General features: G+C 44.8%; 1 protein-coding gene across 1 annotated transcript in view; it reads left to right on the top strand.

The window, feature by feature from the left end:
- Window positions 1-17255, top strand: part of LOC143973417 (uncharacterized) — an 803347-nt gene that overhangs the window by 399425 nt on the left and 386667 nt on the right. Inside the window, exon 6 of the mRNA XM_077474404.1 lies at window positions 9850-10179. Coding sequence (XP_077330530.1) covers window positions 9850-10179 — 330 coding nt within the window. The remainder of the gene's footprint in view (window positions 1-9849; window positions 10180-17255) is intronic.

The raw sequence follows: 17255 nt of genomic DNA, 5'->3' as shown, positions 1-17255 counted from the left end.
AAAGTTCCTTGGTGTGGGCTTTTTTCAACACATGTGCAGCAGATCGCACCATTGCTGTTTGCAAACTTTGTCTGAAGCAGATCAAGTGTGGCCAGAACAGCAGCCGCTTGGGCAACACATGCTTGACCAGACTTATGTCAACCTGCCATGCAGTTCATTGGCAGCAGTACCTGAAAGACCCACATCATAGAAAAAGGTAGACTTCTCCTTGCTCCTCATATGGGATCTCAGCCACCCTACTATACCTCCAGTCCACTCAACAACCTGCACCAAGAGGAATGAAGGTATAGCAATAGGTTCCACAAATACTTGCAGCCAATCTGCTAGCAGTACACCACCAGTAGGGATAAGCTTCTTGTTCGAGTCGAACATTGCCTGTTCGCCTGTTCAGCGAACAGTGAACAATTTGTGGTGTTCGCGGCAAATTCGAAAAGCCGTGTAACACCTTGTACAAGTCTATGGGAGAAATATAAAGTGCTAATTTTAAAGGCTGATATGCAAGTTATTGTCCTAAAAAGTGTTTGGGGACCCGGGTCCAGTGGCGTTGCTAGGTGGGTGCAGGGGGTACGGGCCGCACCTGGGTGACACCCACCAGAGGAGTGACACCCGTGGGTAGTGCCACCGCTAATACAGCCCGCTGCCCTTTCCAATGCCGTGGCTGTGTCCCTCAGTGGAGTGGAACAAAACCGCCTCCTCCTCCTCTCTGTTTACATCCACAGAGGAGGAGGAGCTGAGCTCGAGTGACACACACTGCCGTGTGTGTATGATTGTCTGCTGTTCTGAGGTATGTAAGGGGGTGTCTGCATTGGGGGGATCTTCACTGGGGGGGTGTCTGTACTGGGAGGTCTGCACTGGGGGTGTCTGCATGGGGGTCTGCACGGGCAGGGGTGTCTGTACTGGGGGGTGTCTGTACTTCTGGGGGTCTGTACTGGGGGGGTGTTTACTGCTGGGGAGTCTGCACTGAGGGGGGTCTGTAACTGAGGGGGGTCTGCAATGAGGGGGGTGTCTGTACTGTTGGGGGGTCTACACTGGGGGTATGCACTAAGAGGGGTCTGTAACTGAGGAGGGTCTGCACTGAGGGGGTGTCTGTACTGTTGGGGGGGTCTACACGGGGGTCTGCACTGGGAGGATGTCTGTACTGTTGGGGGATCTGCACTGGGGAGTCTACACTGAGGCGAGGGTGTCTGCACTGAGGGGGGACTGCACCGAGAGGGGTGTCTGTACTTTTTGGGGGTCTGCACTGAGGGGGGGTGTCTGTAATGCTAGAGGGGTCTGCACTGAGGTGGGGGTGTCTGTACTGATGGAGGGGTCTTCACTGAAGGGGTGTCTGTACTGAGGGGATGTTTATACTGAGGGAGGGGGTCTGTATTGATGGAGGGTGGTCTGTATTGAGGGAGGGGGATCTATACTGCGGGAGGAGGGTCTGTAGTTAGTGGAGGGGGTCTGCACTGAGGGGGAACTATAGTTGGTGGGGGGGACACCATTTTTTTCCCCACCGGGTGACACCAACCCTAGTGGTGCCACTGCCCGGGTCCTGCCCCAGGGGACATGTATCAATGCAAAAAAAAGTTTTAAAAACTGCAGTTTTTTCGGGAGCAGTGATTTTTTTTTTTTTGATAAAATGTTTTTTATTATTCAGATTAACTTCGAATGACAGGGAGCAGTGATTTTAATAATGCTTAAAGTGAAACAATAAAAGTGTAATATTCCTTTAAATTTCGTACCTGGGGGGTATCTATAGTATGCCTGTGAAGAGGCCCATGTTTTCCGTGCTTAGAACTGTCCCTGCACAAAATGTCATTTCTGCAGGAAAAAAAGTCATTTAAAATCACTTGCGGTTATAATGAATTGTCGGCTCCCGTAATACAGAGAACAGTCATTGAAAGTCATTGATTAAAAAAAGCGTGGGGTTCCACATCAAATTTAAAAAAAAATTACGTGGGGTTCCTCTAAATATCCATACCAGACCCTTTATCTGAGCACACAACCTGACAGGCCGCAGGAAAAGATGGGGGAACAAGAGACCCCTCCTGAACCGTACCAGGCCACATGCCCTCAACATTGGGAGGATGCTTTGGGGGTCTGTGACCCCTAAAAGTACCATGTCCCCATGTTGATGAGGACAAGGGCCTCATCCCCACAACCCTGGCCGGTGGTTGTGGGGGTCTGAGAGCAGGGGGCTTATCAGAATCTGGAAGCCCCCTTTAATACACACCCCAGGAACAAAATTCAAAGGAATATTACACTTTTATTGTTTCACTTTAATCATTATTAAAATCACTGCTCCCGAAAAAACGTCAATTTTTAAAACTTTTTTTGCATTGATCCATGTCCCCTGGGGCAGGACCCGGGTCCCCAAACACTTTTTTGGACAGTAACTTGCATATAAGCCTTTAAAATTAGCACTTTATATTTTGAACGTTCGAGTCCCATAGACTTTAATAGGGTTCTAAAGTTCACAGGAAGTTTAGGTCTGTTCGCAGGTTCTGGTGTGAAGCGAATCGGGGGGGGTGTTCGGATCATCCTTATTGAGCATAGTGATGAGCAGAGGTTCTGCAGTTTGCTGAGTAGGGCTTCATAGTTTAGTTGATGTTGCTGGTAGGAGTTGTTTTTTATGTTCCTAAGTAGGAAAAGGTGGAGGATGGGGCCCGAGGAAAAGGTGACGCGTGTGAGAGACAGTTTTTGTGGGATGGTCTAATCCTGTTCCAATCATGGAGGCCTTAGTGCAGTTGACTTTATAAAGAAATATATGCTGGGCTGCTGGAAGGATTTTTGACACCCTAGGCAAAACCTAATTTTGCCGCCCCCTTGGCTCCACCCTTGACTCCACCTCCTTTGTCCTGCCCATATATACCCTACATTTTTAATGAAGCGCCCGTCAAATGCAGCCCCACCAGCGCCCATCAAACGCTTCCATTCATTTGGAAGTCAGGACAGACACAGTCCTCTGCCACCGCTGTGCCTCTGACACATGGCTGCCTGCTGATGTTTGCTGAAGAGAGTAGGAACACCAGTGTCTGGGCGCCCTAGGCAGTAGTGCGCCCTAGGCAGCTGCCTAGTTTGCCTAGTGGTAGCACCGGCCCTGGATATATGACAGAATAGCATTAGGAGGTCATATAGTGCTGTGAGGATTTGGAGGGGATTTGTCATGGCTACAATAATATCGACTGCATACAGTCCAGACTTTAGCTGTGGGGGAGGAGTATAATACTAGGAGGGCTGGATATATATTCCCAGAGAATCCACATTTTCGGAGCACTGCTCTGAGGTAGGACCAATGTACTCTGTCAAACACCTTCTCTGTGTCCAGTGATAGGAGCAGAGAAGGTGTTTTATGGTGTTCTGCCCACTGTATGAGATTTATAATTCTTCTGGTGCCATTAGAGGCTTGCTGGCATGGAGAAAAGCCTACCTGATCTTTGTGTACTAGCTTGGGAATAAACGAGAATATGGGTGTGGCTAGAATTTTTGGATACATTTTGAGATCCAAATTCAGGAGGGGAATGGGCCATAGTTGGCAGGGTCATCATGAGGTTTAGCAGGCTTTGGTATGGGGAGGATAAGGGCCTCAAATCCTTAGGGATGGCACCAGTGCACATTATGAGATTAAAAGAGTTGGTTAGCTGGGGTGCCAGGAGGTGTGCCTATGTTATAATATTCATTATAATATCCATCTGGTCCGGGGCCTTGTGGAGCGGCAGTGAGTGTATTGCTTTTAAGACTTCAGCCTCAGAGAACAGCTATTTGGTCTGGGGTGAGGGGGGTAAATGTAAGGAATTGTGATATTTGCACGGGGTCAGGGTCAGGATCTGTGGGGGAGACTCTAAGGTTCTATAAGGAGGATCCATAGGAGTGACTAAAGCAGATCGCTATGTCTTTAGGGTTGTCAACTTTAGGGCCAGACTGCTGGTTGGAAGCCAAACAGTGGAGACCTTGAGTGCAGAGTGAACAAGTCTTGCTTTTTGACTCATCCACCCCCTCCCTCACCTCCTGATATCCCCCCCATGACAGTGTGCGTCCACAAGGCTGGGCCATTTATTTATAGATTTCTTAGAAAAATATTTGCATATTTTTTTACCTGCAAAAAATGGGCATTTTATTATTTTTTTCCAAAAGTTGAACTTAACCTTTAATAATCCTTCCCATATATACATAAACCTAAAAATAATTAACAAATTATTCTATATATATATTGTATATATTCGTAAAATTACATACACTCAGATATGTACATATATATATATATATATATATATATATATATATATATATATATATATATATACACACACACATACTGTAAAGAAACACTAAGCTACTATATATATATATATATATATATATATATATATATATATATATATATATATATATATATATATATATATATATATATATACTAATGTAGCGCACTACTCCCTTGGGAGCTGCAAAGTTGTTTGTTTTCCCACTGGCCATCCCAGACATTCGGGGCTACCCTTACCTCTGACACTTCGGGTTCCATGCTTACATGACCAGGGTAGTTAAAGGGGTTGTAAAGGTAATGTTTTTATTTTCTACATAGGTTCCTTTAAGCTAGTGCATTGTTGGTTCACTTACCTTTTCCTTTGATTTCCCTTCTAAATGTTTTTTTGCTTTGTCTGAATATCTCACTTCCTGTTTCTCCTCAGTAAACTTCTCACCATCATCCGAGCTGGTGGTTAGTCAGCCAGAACAGCTTACTGAACAGCTTACTGAGGAAGAACAGGAAGTGAGAAATTCAGACAAAGAAAACAAAGAAAAAAAAACATTTAGAAGGGAAATCGAAGGAAAAGATAAGTGAACCAACAATGCACTAGCTTAAAGGAACCTATGTAGAAAATAAAAAATTTACCTTTACAACCCCTTTTAAGATGTACACTTCCCTTTTTCATGACTGCCGCCATTCAGTATACTCCAACCTTACCCCGCTTTAATCTTACTTCTAAACAACGAGACCACACTTTTGTTGGAATATAACTGGCCACAGCAGCCTTTTATTCTCAAATATAAAAAATATATAACGATTTAACCATAACAAACTCAAAAATATCAGTTATTTCCCCCGGTGGTCTTTGACGGCACTTCCCCAAATAACTCTGTTCTACCTGTGGGCCTTCTACCGTATTAGTATAAAATCAGCCCGGAGACAACTCATTACTAGTGATGGACGAACTTCCGACGGGACGTTTCGCGAATGCGGCCGATAGTTTGCGAACCGGAATGTTCGCGGCGGGCCCCATTGACTTCAATGGGAGGCGAACTTTGCAAACCTACAGGTCAAATTTGCAGCCACAAAATAATTAATAGCTGTGCAAACATAGTCCCACCACATGGTCAATGACATAACACATGTATGAGGTGAATCTGGGATCGACAACTACAAGCATTCTTTTTTTATATGGGAAATTGTTGTGACAATTCAGGACTGTGGAGCGCATGAAGGCAATGGAGGAGAGGGAAGGTCAGGGACCAGGGTAGGCAAAGAAGAGGGTGTAGGAGATGATCACCAGCAGCGTGACATACAGCAATGACACCTGCACCGTGATAGAGTCATCTGACACCAGCACCGTGATATACAGCACTGACAGCAGCACCGTGATAGAGAGCACTGACATCAGCAGCGTGACATAAAGCACTCACACCAGCACCGTGATATACAGCACTGACAGCAGCACCATAATAGAGAGCACTGAGATCAGCACCGTGACATAAAGCACTCACACCAGCACCGTGATATACAGCACTGACAGCAGCACCATGACAGTGAGCACTGACATCAGCACCGTGATATACAGCACTGACACCTGCACCGTAAGCAGCCCCAAGAGGAAGTCAGCATAGCACAGGGATGGTGGGAGCCCCTCATAATGAGCATAGCACAGGGATGGTGGGAGCTCCTCATAATATGCTCAGCAGAGGTACAGCCCCAGGGGGAAGAAAGCACAGCACAGGGATGGTGGGAGCCCCTCATAATAAGCAGCCCCAGGAGTAAGTCAGCACAGCACAGGGATGGTGGGAGCCCCTCATAATGAGCATAGCACAGGGATGGTGGGAGCACCTTAAAATATGCACAGCAGAGGAACAGCCCCAGGAGGAAGTCAGCACAGCACAGGGATGGTGGGAGCCCCTCATAATGAGCATAGCACAGGGATGGTGGGAGCACCTCAAAATATGCACAGCAGAGGTACAGCCCCAGGAGGAAGTCAGCACAGCACAGGGATGGTGGGAGCCCCTCATAATATGCACAGCAGAGGTACAGCCCCAGGAGGATGTCAGCACAGCACAGGGATGGTGGGAGCCCCTCATAATAAGCAGCCCCAGGAGGATGTCAGCATAGCACAGGGATGGTGTGAGCCCCTCATAATAAGCAGCCCCAGGAGGATGTCAGCATAGCACAGGGATGGTGTGAGCCCCTCATAATAAGCAGCCCCAGTAGAAATATGACCCACCCCTGTATACTACCCCTGCGGAAGGGCCTGCCTCTTCCTCTGCCTGTCATTTTTTAAATGACCCTGTGACAAAACTGTCAGTCCCTATACCGATGAAGGACTGCTGCAGTATAGGGCAGTGGTCAGCAGTAGTGCACCTCAACCCTATGTATTGTGGACCGATACCAGTCCTTATAGAATAGCAGACTGTACCTCACTCAACTCTATGTACTGTAACACCCTAGACCAAGTTACCAGTCCTTATAAGGACTTTTGTGGACCAAGTAGGTTGTGTGTGAGTGATTAGCAGACTGTACGTCAGTCCCTATACCAATGAAGGACTGCTGCAGTATAGGGCAGCGGTCAGCAGTAGTGCACCTCAACCCTATCTATTGTGGACCGATAGCGGTCCTTACAGAACAGCAGACTGTACCGCACTCAACCCTATGTACTATAGCACCCTAGACAGACCAAGTTACCAGTCCTGATAAAGCGCTTTGTGGAACAAGTGAGTTGTGAATAATGAGCAGACTGCAGCAGAAGGGCAGCAGTCAAGTATAATATTCTTTCTATATTTGGAAGAAAGAATATTATACGTGTACAAGCCTATTACCATACCACTGATACCAGTCCTGAAAAGAACCTTTGCGGAACTAATAGTAACAGCTACTGTTTAAACTGACCCTCACTGCCTGACACACTGCTTCCTGCCTGTCCCTATATAAACTGGCAAAACAGAGGCTGCTGGAACAATAACTGGTTACTGGAATAGCACTTTTGTGGACCTGATAGTAACAGCTAATGATGATGATGACTAATCTGGCTGTCCCTACAGCAGCACACAGCGTCCTGTCCCTTTCTCTAAACTGACAAAAGACACTCAGGCTGCTGCAACAATCAGTAGCACAGCAAACCTATATACACCTAACACCTATACCAGTCCTGAAAAGAACTTTTGTGTACAAAATAGCTAGCGATTTGGGTCACTGCCATCTCTCCCTGCTCCACACAGCAACCTCTCCCTATAATGACAGAAGAAAGAATGTAAAATGGCCGCCGGATCGGGTGTATTTATAAGTTAGGGGGAATGTCCAAGTGTCCATGTGCTGTAATGTCTCAATTGGCTGTCCTGTACCCCATGATGGATGTGTCATCAGGTCAAAGTTCTTTTACACAGTAAAAACACGGAAGTCCGCCGGGCGAACGGCGCCAATAGTCCGCCGAATGGGCGGACCGCGAACAGCCGAAATTCGCAGCGAAACGACCACCAGGCGAACTGTTCGGCCATCACTAGCGGTGGAGGAGTGGTAAACACACCGCTCCTTCACCGCTCCAAAGAAGCTGCTGGCAGGACTTTTCTCTGACATCCTGCCAGCGCACCGCTCCGGTGTGAAAGCCCTCGGGGGATCACACTACAGACAATGGTGCAGCTTTTTTTTGGGCGGATTGCAGGCGCTATTTCTAACGCTATAGTGCCTGCAAAACACCCTGGTGTGAAAGGGGTCTACAGGTCAGAAGTTCCAAAGTACCTGAGCTATACTTCATCCTTATACCCTTTATTCCCAACTGAGAGACTGGGTTTTGTTCAACTGTTTTATGCAAATAAAAACCCTAAAAAGGAAGTCAAGTGTCGGTCTCTGTAGTTGCTGGGCCATCAACCTCGGCAACCACTAGACAAGAATGACAAGTTACGAGCTGGAGGAGGTAATCGGTAAGCCTTCAGGGGTCAGTGCTACATATACATACACACACACATTGAGATACATACATGCACTCAGATACACACAAACAGGCATACATACATTAGACAACATACTATGAAATGAATACTTCCATATGTATTCTGATAATGGGCAGCTTTTCTCCTCCCCTCTCTGTCCTGCTGTCCCCGCCTCACACTCCCTGCAGCTCCTCCCTCTGCCCACCCACACACTCACAGCTCCTTCCTCTGCCCGCCCACACACTCACAGCTCCTCCCTCTGCCCACCCACACACTCACAGCTCCTCTCTTTGCCCACCCACACACTCACAGCTCCTTCCTCTGCCCACCCACACACTCACAGCTCCTCTCTTTGCCCACCCACACACTCACAGCTCCTTCCTCTGCCCACCCACACACACACAACTCCTTTCTCTGCCCACCCACACACTCACAGCTCCTCCCTCTGCCCGCCCACACACTCACAGCTCCTTCCTCTACCAGCCCACACACTCACAGCTCCTCCCTCTGCCCCCCACACACTCACAGCTCCTCCCCCTGTCCACCCACACACTCACAGCTCCTCCCTCTGCCCACCCACACACTCACAGCTCCTCCCCCTGTCCACCCACACACTCACAGCTCCTCCCCCTGTCCACCCACACACTCACAGCTCCTTCCTCTGCCCGCCCACACTCACAGCTCTCTCCACTAGATCAGTCTGTGAACAGTGAACAGTCTGGGCAGGGCCCCAGTAGCCGGGACTAGAAACAGAGCATCGGGAAATGTGGTCAGGAGGTTCTGTATCCCTCCACAGAGAGAAAAAAGTCCCTTGTAATTAGGACTGTTTCCATCCAGACAGTTACATATATGTGAAGATATGTGACATTCTAATACATGTTATGGATCCTAAATTATGATTAAGATTTTATGGGGGTGTTATAAGTATTTTTGAGGATGCCCTGGTGGCTGCTGTCTGGGTGACAGGTAGTCAGAAACCCGGGCAAAGGATGTAAAAACCGGAATGTCTGGGTGAATCCCAGACAGGTGGCAACCCTAGCTGGGGCGACATTTGGTAAGGGATACCTCATGATTCCAGTCCTGATCAGGTGAGAATAAAAAGGAGAATGCTGTGAGGCGGGTCTGTCTTTGATTTATAGTTAACCAGACCTATCAGGTTGTGGGGGCGGAGTCACAACCCATATGTATGTTGTCATGATGCACCAGGAAAGTACATTTTATATACAGCTCTATAGATCAGACCAAAATGAGGAGGAAAGAGGGACAGAGGGACATTGCTCCAAATCCGGGTTAATCCCCCGAATTGCGGGACAGTTGGGATCGACGAGAAAAGAGAAAAAAAATCCTCCAATCCCATCTACACAATCCTATACCTACAGAGGATCCAGAGGAAGGCCAAATAAAGGACGCTCCAATTTACTCCAGCAGGGGAAATGGGGGGAGGAATGATTGTCTATTCATTGATGATTTATTGGTAGAATAATGGAGAGTATAGGGGTGTCAGAGGAGATTCCTCAATGATCTGAGATGGGAAGAAAACAGAGGAATCCCAGGAAGACCCGGAGGACTCTGATAGATGGAATCTGAATATTTCTGGGATCCTCATAGAGGGATATATGTTATATGAGGGGGAGGGGAGTACACTGTGATCTGACTGGGATTTGTATTCTGTCTGTACAGGAAAAGTCCCGGAGGAAATATTCACCCGGCCGGGATCTGACCTTCTCCTCCCCATCAGACGTCATCTCACCCTCAACCCTACAGATAGACGGGGATGTGACTGGATTATCTGGTACTATGAGAAATCTCCTGGAGACTGGGAGGAAATAGCTCAACACTGGAATTGTGATCCGTCTGATCTCAGATATTTCCCCAATACAAGGATATCAGAGAATGGAAGTCTGATCATATCCAATGTGACTCCGGAGAATGATGGGAGATACAATGTGGATATATACAACTCTGCAGGACTCCCCATACAGGAAGATGATTACACCGTCCATGTAGAAGGTAAATCCAGATGAGATTGTACAGCGCTGTGTATGGGGGTCACATGACTGAAGAAAATGGGTGTCATGTTAGTGGGGGATTTAGTGTTGGGGGAGGGGTGCACACAGACACAATCTATCTCCTCCAGTCTCCAGGAAGATGTCTGCACACCTGATTATAGGTAAGGATGGGGGAGGGGCATGCTGTGTATATATTGGACTGATCAATGGAAATGATTGTCTCTCTCAGTTCCAGTATCGGTTCCGCTCCTCCATGTCTCATGTCTCCGGAATGGCAGCGCTGAGATCTCCTGCAGGGTGGAGGAGGGGACTAAGCCGAATATCCGTCTATCTGTGATTGGAGGATCCCAGGAGAGATATTCCACATTCGCCAATAACATTACAGCCATTGTGGGGTCCCCGGGGCCCTGGAACATCACCTGTACTGTGGAGAATGGGGTCAGCCGGTCGGAGGAGAGCAGAGCCGGGGTCACCTGTCCAGGTGAGGAGAGATCGGGGGATGGGCACAGAGCAGGTGGGAGGGGCCGGAAGCAGATAAACACAGAGCTCCGCCTACTGACTGAATAGAGAATATGAAATATATACAGTAATTATAGATTGATCTTACATGTTTTATTTTTAGTCCTGACCATAATAAAAATACATTATAACATTATTTACAATCATAGCGGCACATAAAATTCCTCTCCCTACAGTCCAAAGTTTTACATTTTTGTATGAATTTCCATTCCCATTCCAGTCTTTTGGAATGATTAGGGATCAGCTTCAGGTTCGGGTCAAACATGAGACTCCCCCAAATCCAGTCTATGGGATGTTCAGTGAAGGACAGGAGAACAAAGTGGGCAGATTTCTCCACTTCTCCCCCCAATCCTCCGCCCGGCATTTAGCGGTGATATCACTAATGTCAGTAAATGACAGATCCCTGCCGGCTTCATTCTGTGTGTAACAATCCACCGAGGACTCCGAGTGACATCACTGACATGATGAGGTCATCACCCCTACATGGTCTATGACATCACTGACACAAGGAGGTCATGACTCCTACATGGTCTATGACATCACTGACACAATGAGGTCATCACCCCTACATGGTCTATGACATCACTGACACAATGAGGTCATCACCCCTACATGGTCTATGACATCACTGACACAAGGAGGTCATGACCCCTACATGGTCTATGACATCACTGACACAATGAGGTCATGACCCCTACATGGTCTATGACATCACTGACACAATGAGGTCATGACCCCTACATGGTCTATGACATCACTGACACAATGAGGTCATCACCCCTATGTGGTCTATGACATCACTGACACAATGAGGTCATGATCGCTATATGGTCCATGACATCACCCAGGTTCCCTGATGCCGTTGTTTACATTTAGCACCACACTAGAATAATAAATGGGAAGGAGACAAAGCAGTCTCTATTGTTCTCACGGTTTTACAGGTACCCCATCCCTTCATGTATGACACTGAAATATAATGAATTCCTAACAAAATGCAAACTAATGGCACTTTCAAGGCACCACACCACAGATTACAATTCACATTTTTTTTTACTACAAACATATTAAAAAATTTTAAAGACAAAAAATATCCTTGACACATAAATATAAATGATATAGACACGTGCACTGCTGAAAAATTATTATTATTATTTTTTTTTTAACGGGTCATTTTGTTATGAACGCAGTTCATAAATTGGAAAATTCATAAATTTGAAAATCTGAAAATAAGAAAGAAAATCCAAAAATTTGAAAGAATAACTAACTAATAATAACTAACTATTAAATTCTAGGTATTGGAATTTCCTTTCACATTTAGCAGTGAACATAACGAATACGAATTTATCGGATTATCCGAAATAACGAATGCCGTATCTAAATAAATGGAACAGAACAAATTAATAATAAATAATAACAATAATAATAAAAAATTCTAATTATTAGTATTATTAATCCATTACATTCCATTCGTTTAGATATGACATTCATTATTTTGAATAATTTTGTATTCGTTACGTTCACTAACAGCCACATTTGATAGGAAATTCCAATACCTATAATTTATTAGTTAGTAATAGTTAAGTTATTATTAGTTATTGTTTCATATTTTCTAATTTTCAAATTTACGAATATTTGTAAAAATTTGTGTAGCACTGACCCCCAAAGGAGCTGCTGGTTTTATTGGGCTTACCGTTACCTTCTTGACCTCATGTGTGTCTAGGGGTTTCCCGAGGTAGATGGCGCAAAGAATAGTAGAAGCTGACACTGGATCCTCTTTTTCAGGATATTTATTTGAAAAGACAAGTAACAGCTTCTCAATGAAGGGTGGAGGGTTAGGAAGGGAGTTCAGGTACTTTTTGAAATTGCAAAGAATAGGAAGTCTTTCACAATAGAAATCCAGAGAATTGTTTCACAACTGGATTGTCACAGCCACCGGATAGATCTCCTCTCACCAGGCCTAGCAGCCAATAGTGTTTAAGTAAAGCAAAAGTATCTGCCACAGACTTGAATGTAACTGAGGGACGTAGGTAAATTTAGAGAACTATCATACGGTACCAGTATCTTGCAGCCGGTCCGGCAATACCGTATGAGTGTAGATCCACTTAGTGTCCTTCAACTGAGCCTCCAGGCTCCTTCTGAGAAGCCAGCCTTATGCATGGCCTTCTCCCAAAGAGTCCTCCCCTGGGTGCTTCTCCAGTTGCTGGGCCTCTCCACAGATGAGACGGCACCGGACCACCTTTGAATACTCACCAGGTCAGTGATTCTTGTAGTCAGAGGACCAGTATGACACCCAGGTAACTGGTACTTTAAGAAGGAGAGGGTCACCTTGGCAGCCTCCATATTCCTATAGGACCATTGTGATAAGTCTCACTTTCCATGTCATTACTCTGACCAATCATATCCTGGAATTCTGTTCCTCCAGTCCCCCTCTCTGACATGGCTGTGACCTCCTCCTGTCTCCCGGATGGGAGCGCAGAGGCCGAATGTTCGGTGAAAGGATCAGATCCACGTTATTCCTGGAGTTTGGATGGAAGATCCGTCTCCTCACACCGCCGGGTAACTCTTCCTCCTCCAGTCTCCGAAACCCTCCACTGTGATGTCACCAATCAGATCAATAATCTAAGAAGATCCATCAACATCTCCTGTCCAGGTGAGTGGGAGACCGAGACCTCTCTGGAGTTTATATATCATCCTAACACTGACACAATACCGGCTCATTCACACCAGCAGACCAGATTATAACACCGCCAATGGTGTGTGATGGGAACAAAACCGGGCATTGCTCTGATTACAACACATTGTACTCTTTCATTTTCTTGTTACTTGACTGGTGTAGTGCTGAGATGTTCGGTGCCCAGCTATATAACCAAAACAAAACCACCCCATTAAAATAATAATTTAACCTATTAAATTTACTTAAACACATGACACCTTCTGGATTAAATGACAAACAAAGACCCCTTTATTAAATCCCAACCAGAACTGTATCAAAAATAACTTTTATTAACTTATATATATATATACAAATGTAGCGCTGGTATTTTTAATAGCAGTGCTATTATTTTTGTAAATTTAAGTTTGTCTGAAGCTGCAGTTTGCAAAAAATAAACAGATAGGGATATCAAAAACACTTAGTGGTAAAAGTGGATATCCCGGGGTAAATCTTGATAAAGGGTGCCAGCGTCCATAATGAATGTATACTAGACGTAAAGATATAGGGGACTTATGGACTTTACAGGCACCAGTAGAAAACAAAATAATTCATTAATAAATTTTATTTATACAAATGACATACAAAAATGCATTAAAAACCAGGAATAGAAAAGTACATTTGTCAATGTGACCACTTTCAGCAAAAGATGTAATAAGTGAATATCATATAATACAACCACTTGGCTCAATACCCATCAGTATTATATTACAGACTGTTGGTGATATGCTGTTGTGGGTCACATGCCCGACATGTTTCGTGTCGGATCGGCGCTTCTTCTGGGGCTCAGTAGATTTGATTCGTAAAAGCAGAGAAAAACATAACATGAATTAAAAAGAACACACAAAAATATATGGGTTGTAAACTGGTAATGTCAATTTGAGTATTGCCAGGGAGAAAGCTCGAGCGTGCACCATATAGATAGTCAGACATGAGCCCAGTGGGGACACACAACCATATAGTGTCAAGATATAGATGAAGAGGAAATTACCCTTTAAATTGAAGGATCGCGGCCAATTATATAGAATGTACAGATCTCGAAGCAGATTAATGAATATAACCGCCAACAGCTGGAAAAAATATATACTGTAAGTATGGAAAGGATTTTATATATATAAATATATGTCAACCTATGTAGTCTATTTCCTTTTTAGAATAATAAGCCAGTATCAATACTATCAAATACGGTAGGGAGGTTCACCAGAATATAGTTTTCCATTGCAATAGATAGGGTAAAAGGTAAAATGAAGCGCATAAGAGGGATAATATATATCAAAATCTATATATGCACAGCTCCACGGAGAAACACAAAGGAAAGGCAGACAAATATGTCCATGTTAGAGAATCCAAGCTGAATTAGCCCAGCTATATAACCATAACAAAACCACCCCATTAAAATAATAACTTAAAGAGGAAGTTATCCCTGATGGGTTTACTTCCTCTTTGTCTCCCTGCAAAGGTAAAGCATAATGTGCTACTATGCATGCCGCTAACGGCGATAGTGCGCCTGCACATCACTGTCTACTGCACATGCGCCGTAGATAGCTGTCACTGTCTTTTAGTAAATATCTCCTAAACCGTATAGGTTTAGGAGATATTTCTTGGACCTACAGGTAAGCCTTAATCTAGGCTCACCTGTAGGTAAAAGTGGTTTGTAAGGGTTTACAACCACTTTATCTTACTAAATCTAATTAAACACATGACACCTTCTGGATTAAATGGCCAACAAAGACCCCTTTATTAAATCCCAACCAGAACTGTATCAAAAATAACTTTTATTATATATATATATATATATATATATATATATATATATATATATATATATATATATATATATATATATATATATATATATATATATATATATATATATATATATATATATATATCAAATATTTCAAACAACATACCTCCTTCTTGAACCTTCAGCTTGATGACCGATAGTCCAATTACCAATTAGGGAAAGGTACCCATCCCGAGATAGGTCCCAACCCATACCACACCAGAAACGTAATTTATTTAGTTACTCCCGAAATTATTTTTTATTTATTTTGTTTTTCGTTCAAAAATTGCATTCGTCCGAAAATCCACATGAATTACGGTCGAATCTGTCTTTGAAGGCTTATGGTGTCTGTCGAATGTATAAAGAAGATTGGACGGAGCTAGTATATAGCATACTTTAGAACCCCTGTTAAAGTCTATGGGACTCCAACATTAAAAATCTAAAGTGCTAATTTTAAAGACTAATTTGCAAGTTACTGTCCTAAAAAGTGTTTGGGGACCCGGGTCCTGCCCCAGGGGACATGTATCAATGCAAAAAAAAGTTTTAAAAACAGCCGTTTTTTCAGGAGCAGTGATTTTAATAATGATTAAAGTGAAACAATAAAAGTGTAATATTCCTTTAAATTTCGTAGTGGGGGGTTGTCTATAGTATGCCTGTGAAGGGGCGCATGTTTCTGGTGCTTAGAACTGTCCCTGCACAAAGTGTCATTTATGCAGGAAAAAAAGTCCTTTAAAATCACTCGCAGCTATTATGAATTGTCGGCTCCGTAATACAGAGAACACTCATTGAAGGTCATTGATAAAAAAAATAAATAAATAAATAAATAAAAAAAGCGTGGGGGTCCCCCAAATTCAATTACCAGGCCCTTCAGGTCTGGTATGGATATTAAGGGGAACCCCGCGTCAAATTAAAAAAAAAATTGACGTGGGGGTCCCCCTAAAAATCCTTACCAGACCCTTTATCCGAGCACGCAACCTGGCAGGCTGCAGGAAAAGAGGGGGGGATGAGAGAGCGGCCCCCCCTCCCTCCTGAACCGTACTAGGCCACATGCCCTCAACATTGGGAGGATGCTTTGGGGGTCTGTGACCCCTCAAAGCACCTTGTTCCCATGTTGATGAGGACAAGGGCCTCATCCCCACAACCATGGCCGGTGGTTGTGGAGGTCTGTGGGCGGGGGGCTTATCAGAATCTGGAAGCCCCCTTTAACAAGGGGACCCCCAGATCCCACCCCCCCCCCCGTTTGAAATGGTAAGGGGGTACAAAAGTACCTCTACCATTTCACAAAGAAAGTGTAAAAAATAGTTAAATAAAACAAACACACTTTTGAAAAATTCCTTTATTAAAAATAAAAAAAATAAAAAAAAGATTCCAGCGGCGGTAATCCACTCTTGCTATCCAGTGACGGACGGTCATCTCTCCAGCAATGGCTCATCTCATCCAGCGCAGCGAATACATCCTTCTTCTGTCTCCGCAGAGGAGACACTGCAGGGATTGCGGCAGCCTGACATTTCTTATATACGGAGGGCGGGGCCACCCGTCACCTGACCCCGCCCCCCTCTGACGCAAGGGGAAACCCGGGGTTCCCTGTGACGTATGGGTGACCCCACCCCCCTCTGATGTAACGGAAACCTGCCTGTGTTACATCAGAGGGGTGCGGGGTCACCCATACGTCACAGGGAACCCTGGGTTTCCCATTGCGTCAGAGGGGGGCGGGGTCAGGTGACAGGTGGCCCCGCCCTCCGTATATAAGAAACGTCAGGCCGCCGGAATCCTTGCAGTGTCTCCTCTGCGGAGACTGAAGAAGGATGTATTCGCTGCGCTGGATGAGATGAGCCATCGCTGGAGAGATGACCGTCCGTCTCTGGATAGCAAGAGTGGATTACCGCCGCTGGAATATTTCTTTTATTTTTTTTATTTTTAATAAAGGAATTTTTCAAAAGTGTGTTTGTTTTATTTAACTATTTTTTACACTTTCTTTGTGAAATGGTAGGGGTACTTTTGTACCCCCTTACCATTTCAAACGGGGGGGGGGGCGGGATCTGGGGGTCCCCTTGTTAAAGGG

The sequence above is a fragment of the Lithobates pipiens genome, unplaced genomic scaffold (genome assembly GCF_037356315.1).
Source record: "Lithobates pipiens isolate NorthernLeopardFrog02 unplaced genomic scaffold, aLitPip1_a1.2 Scaffold_81, whole genome shotgun sequence".
In the NCBI taxonomy this organism is placed as follows: Eukaryota; Metazoa; Chordata; class Amphibia; order Anura; family Ranidae; genus Lithobates; species Lithobates pipiens.
This window is presented reverse-complemented; position numbering and strand designations above follow the sequence as displayed.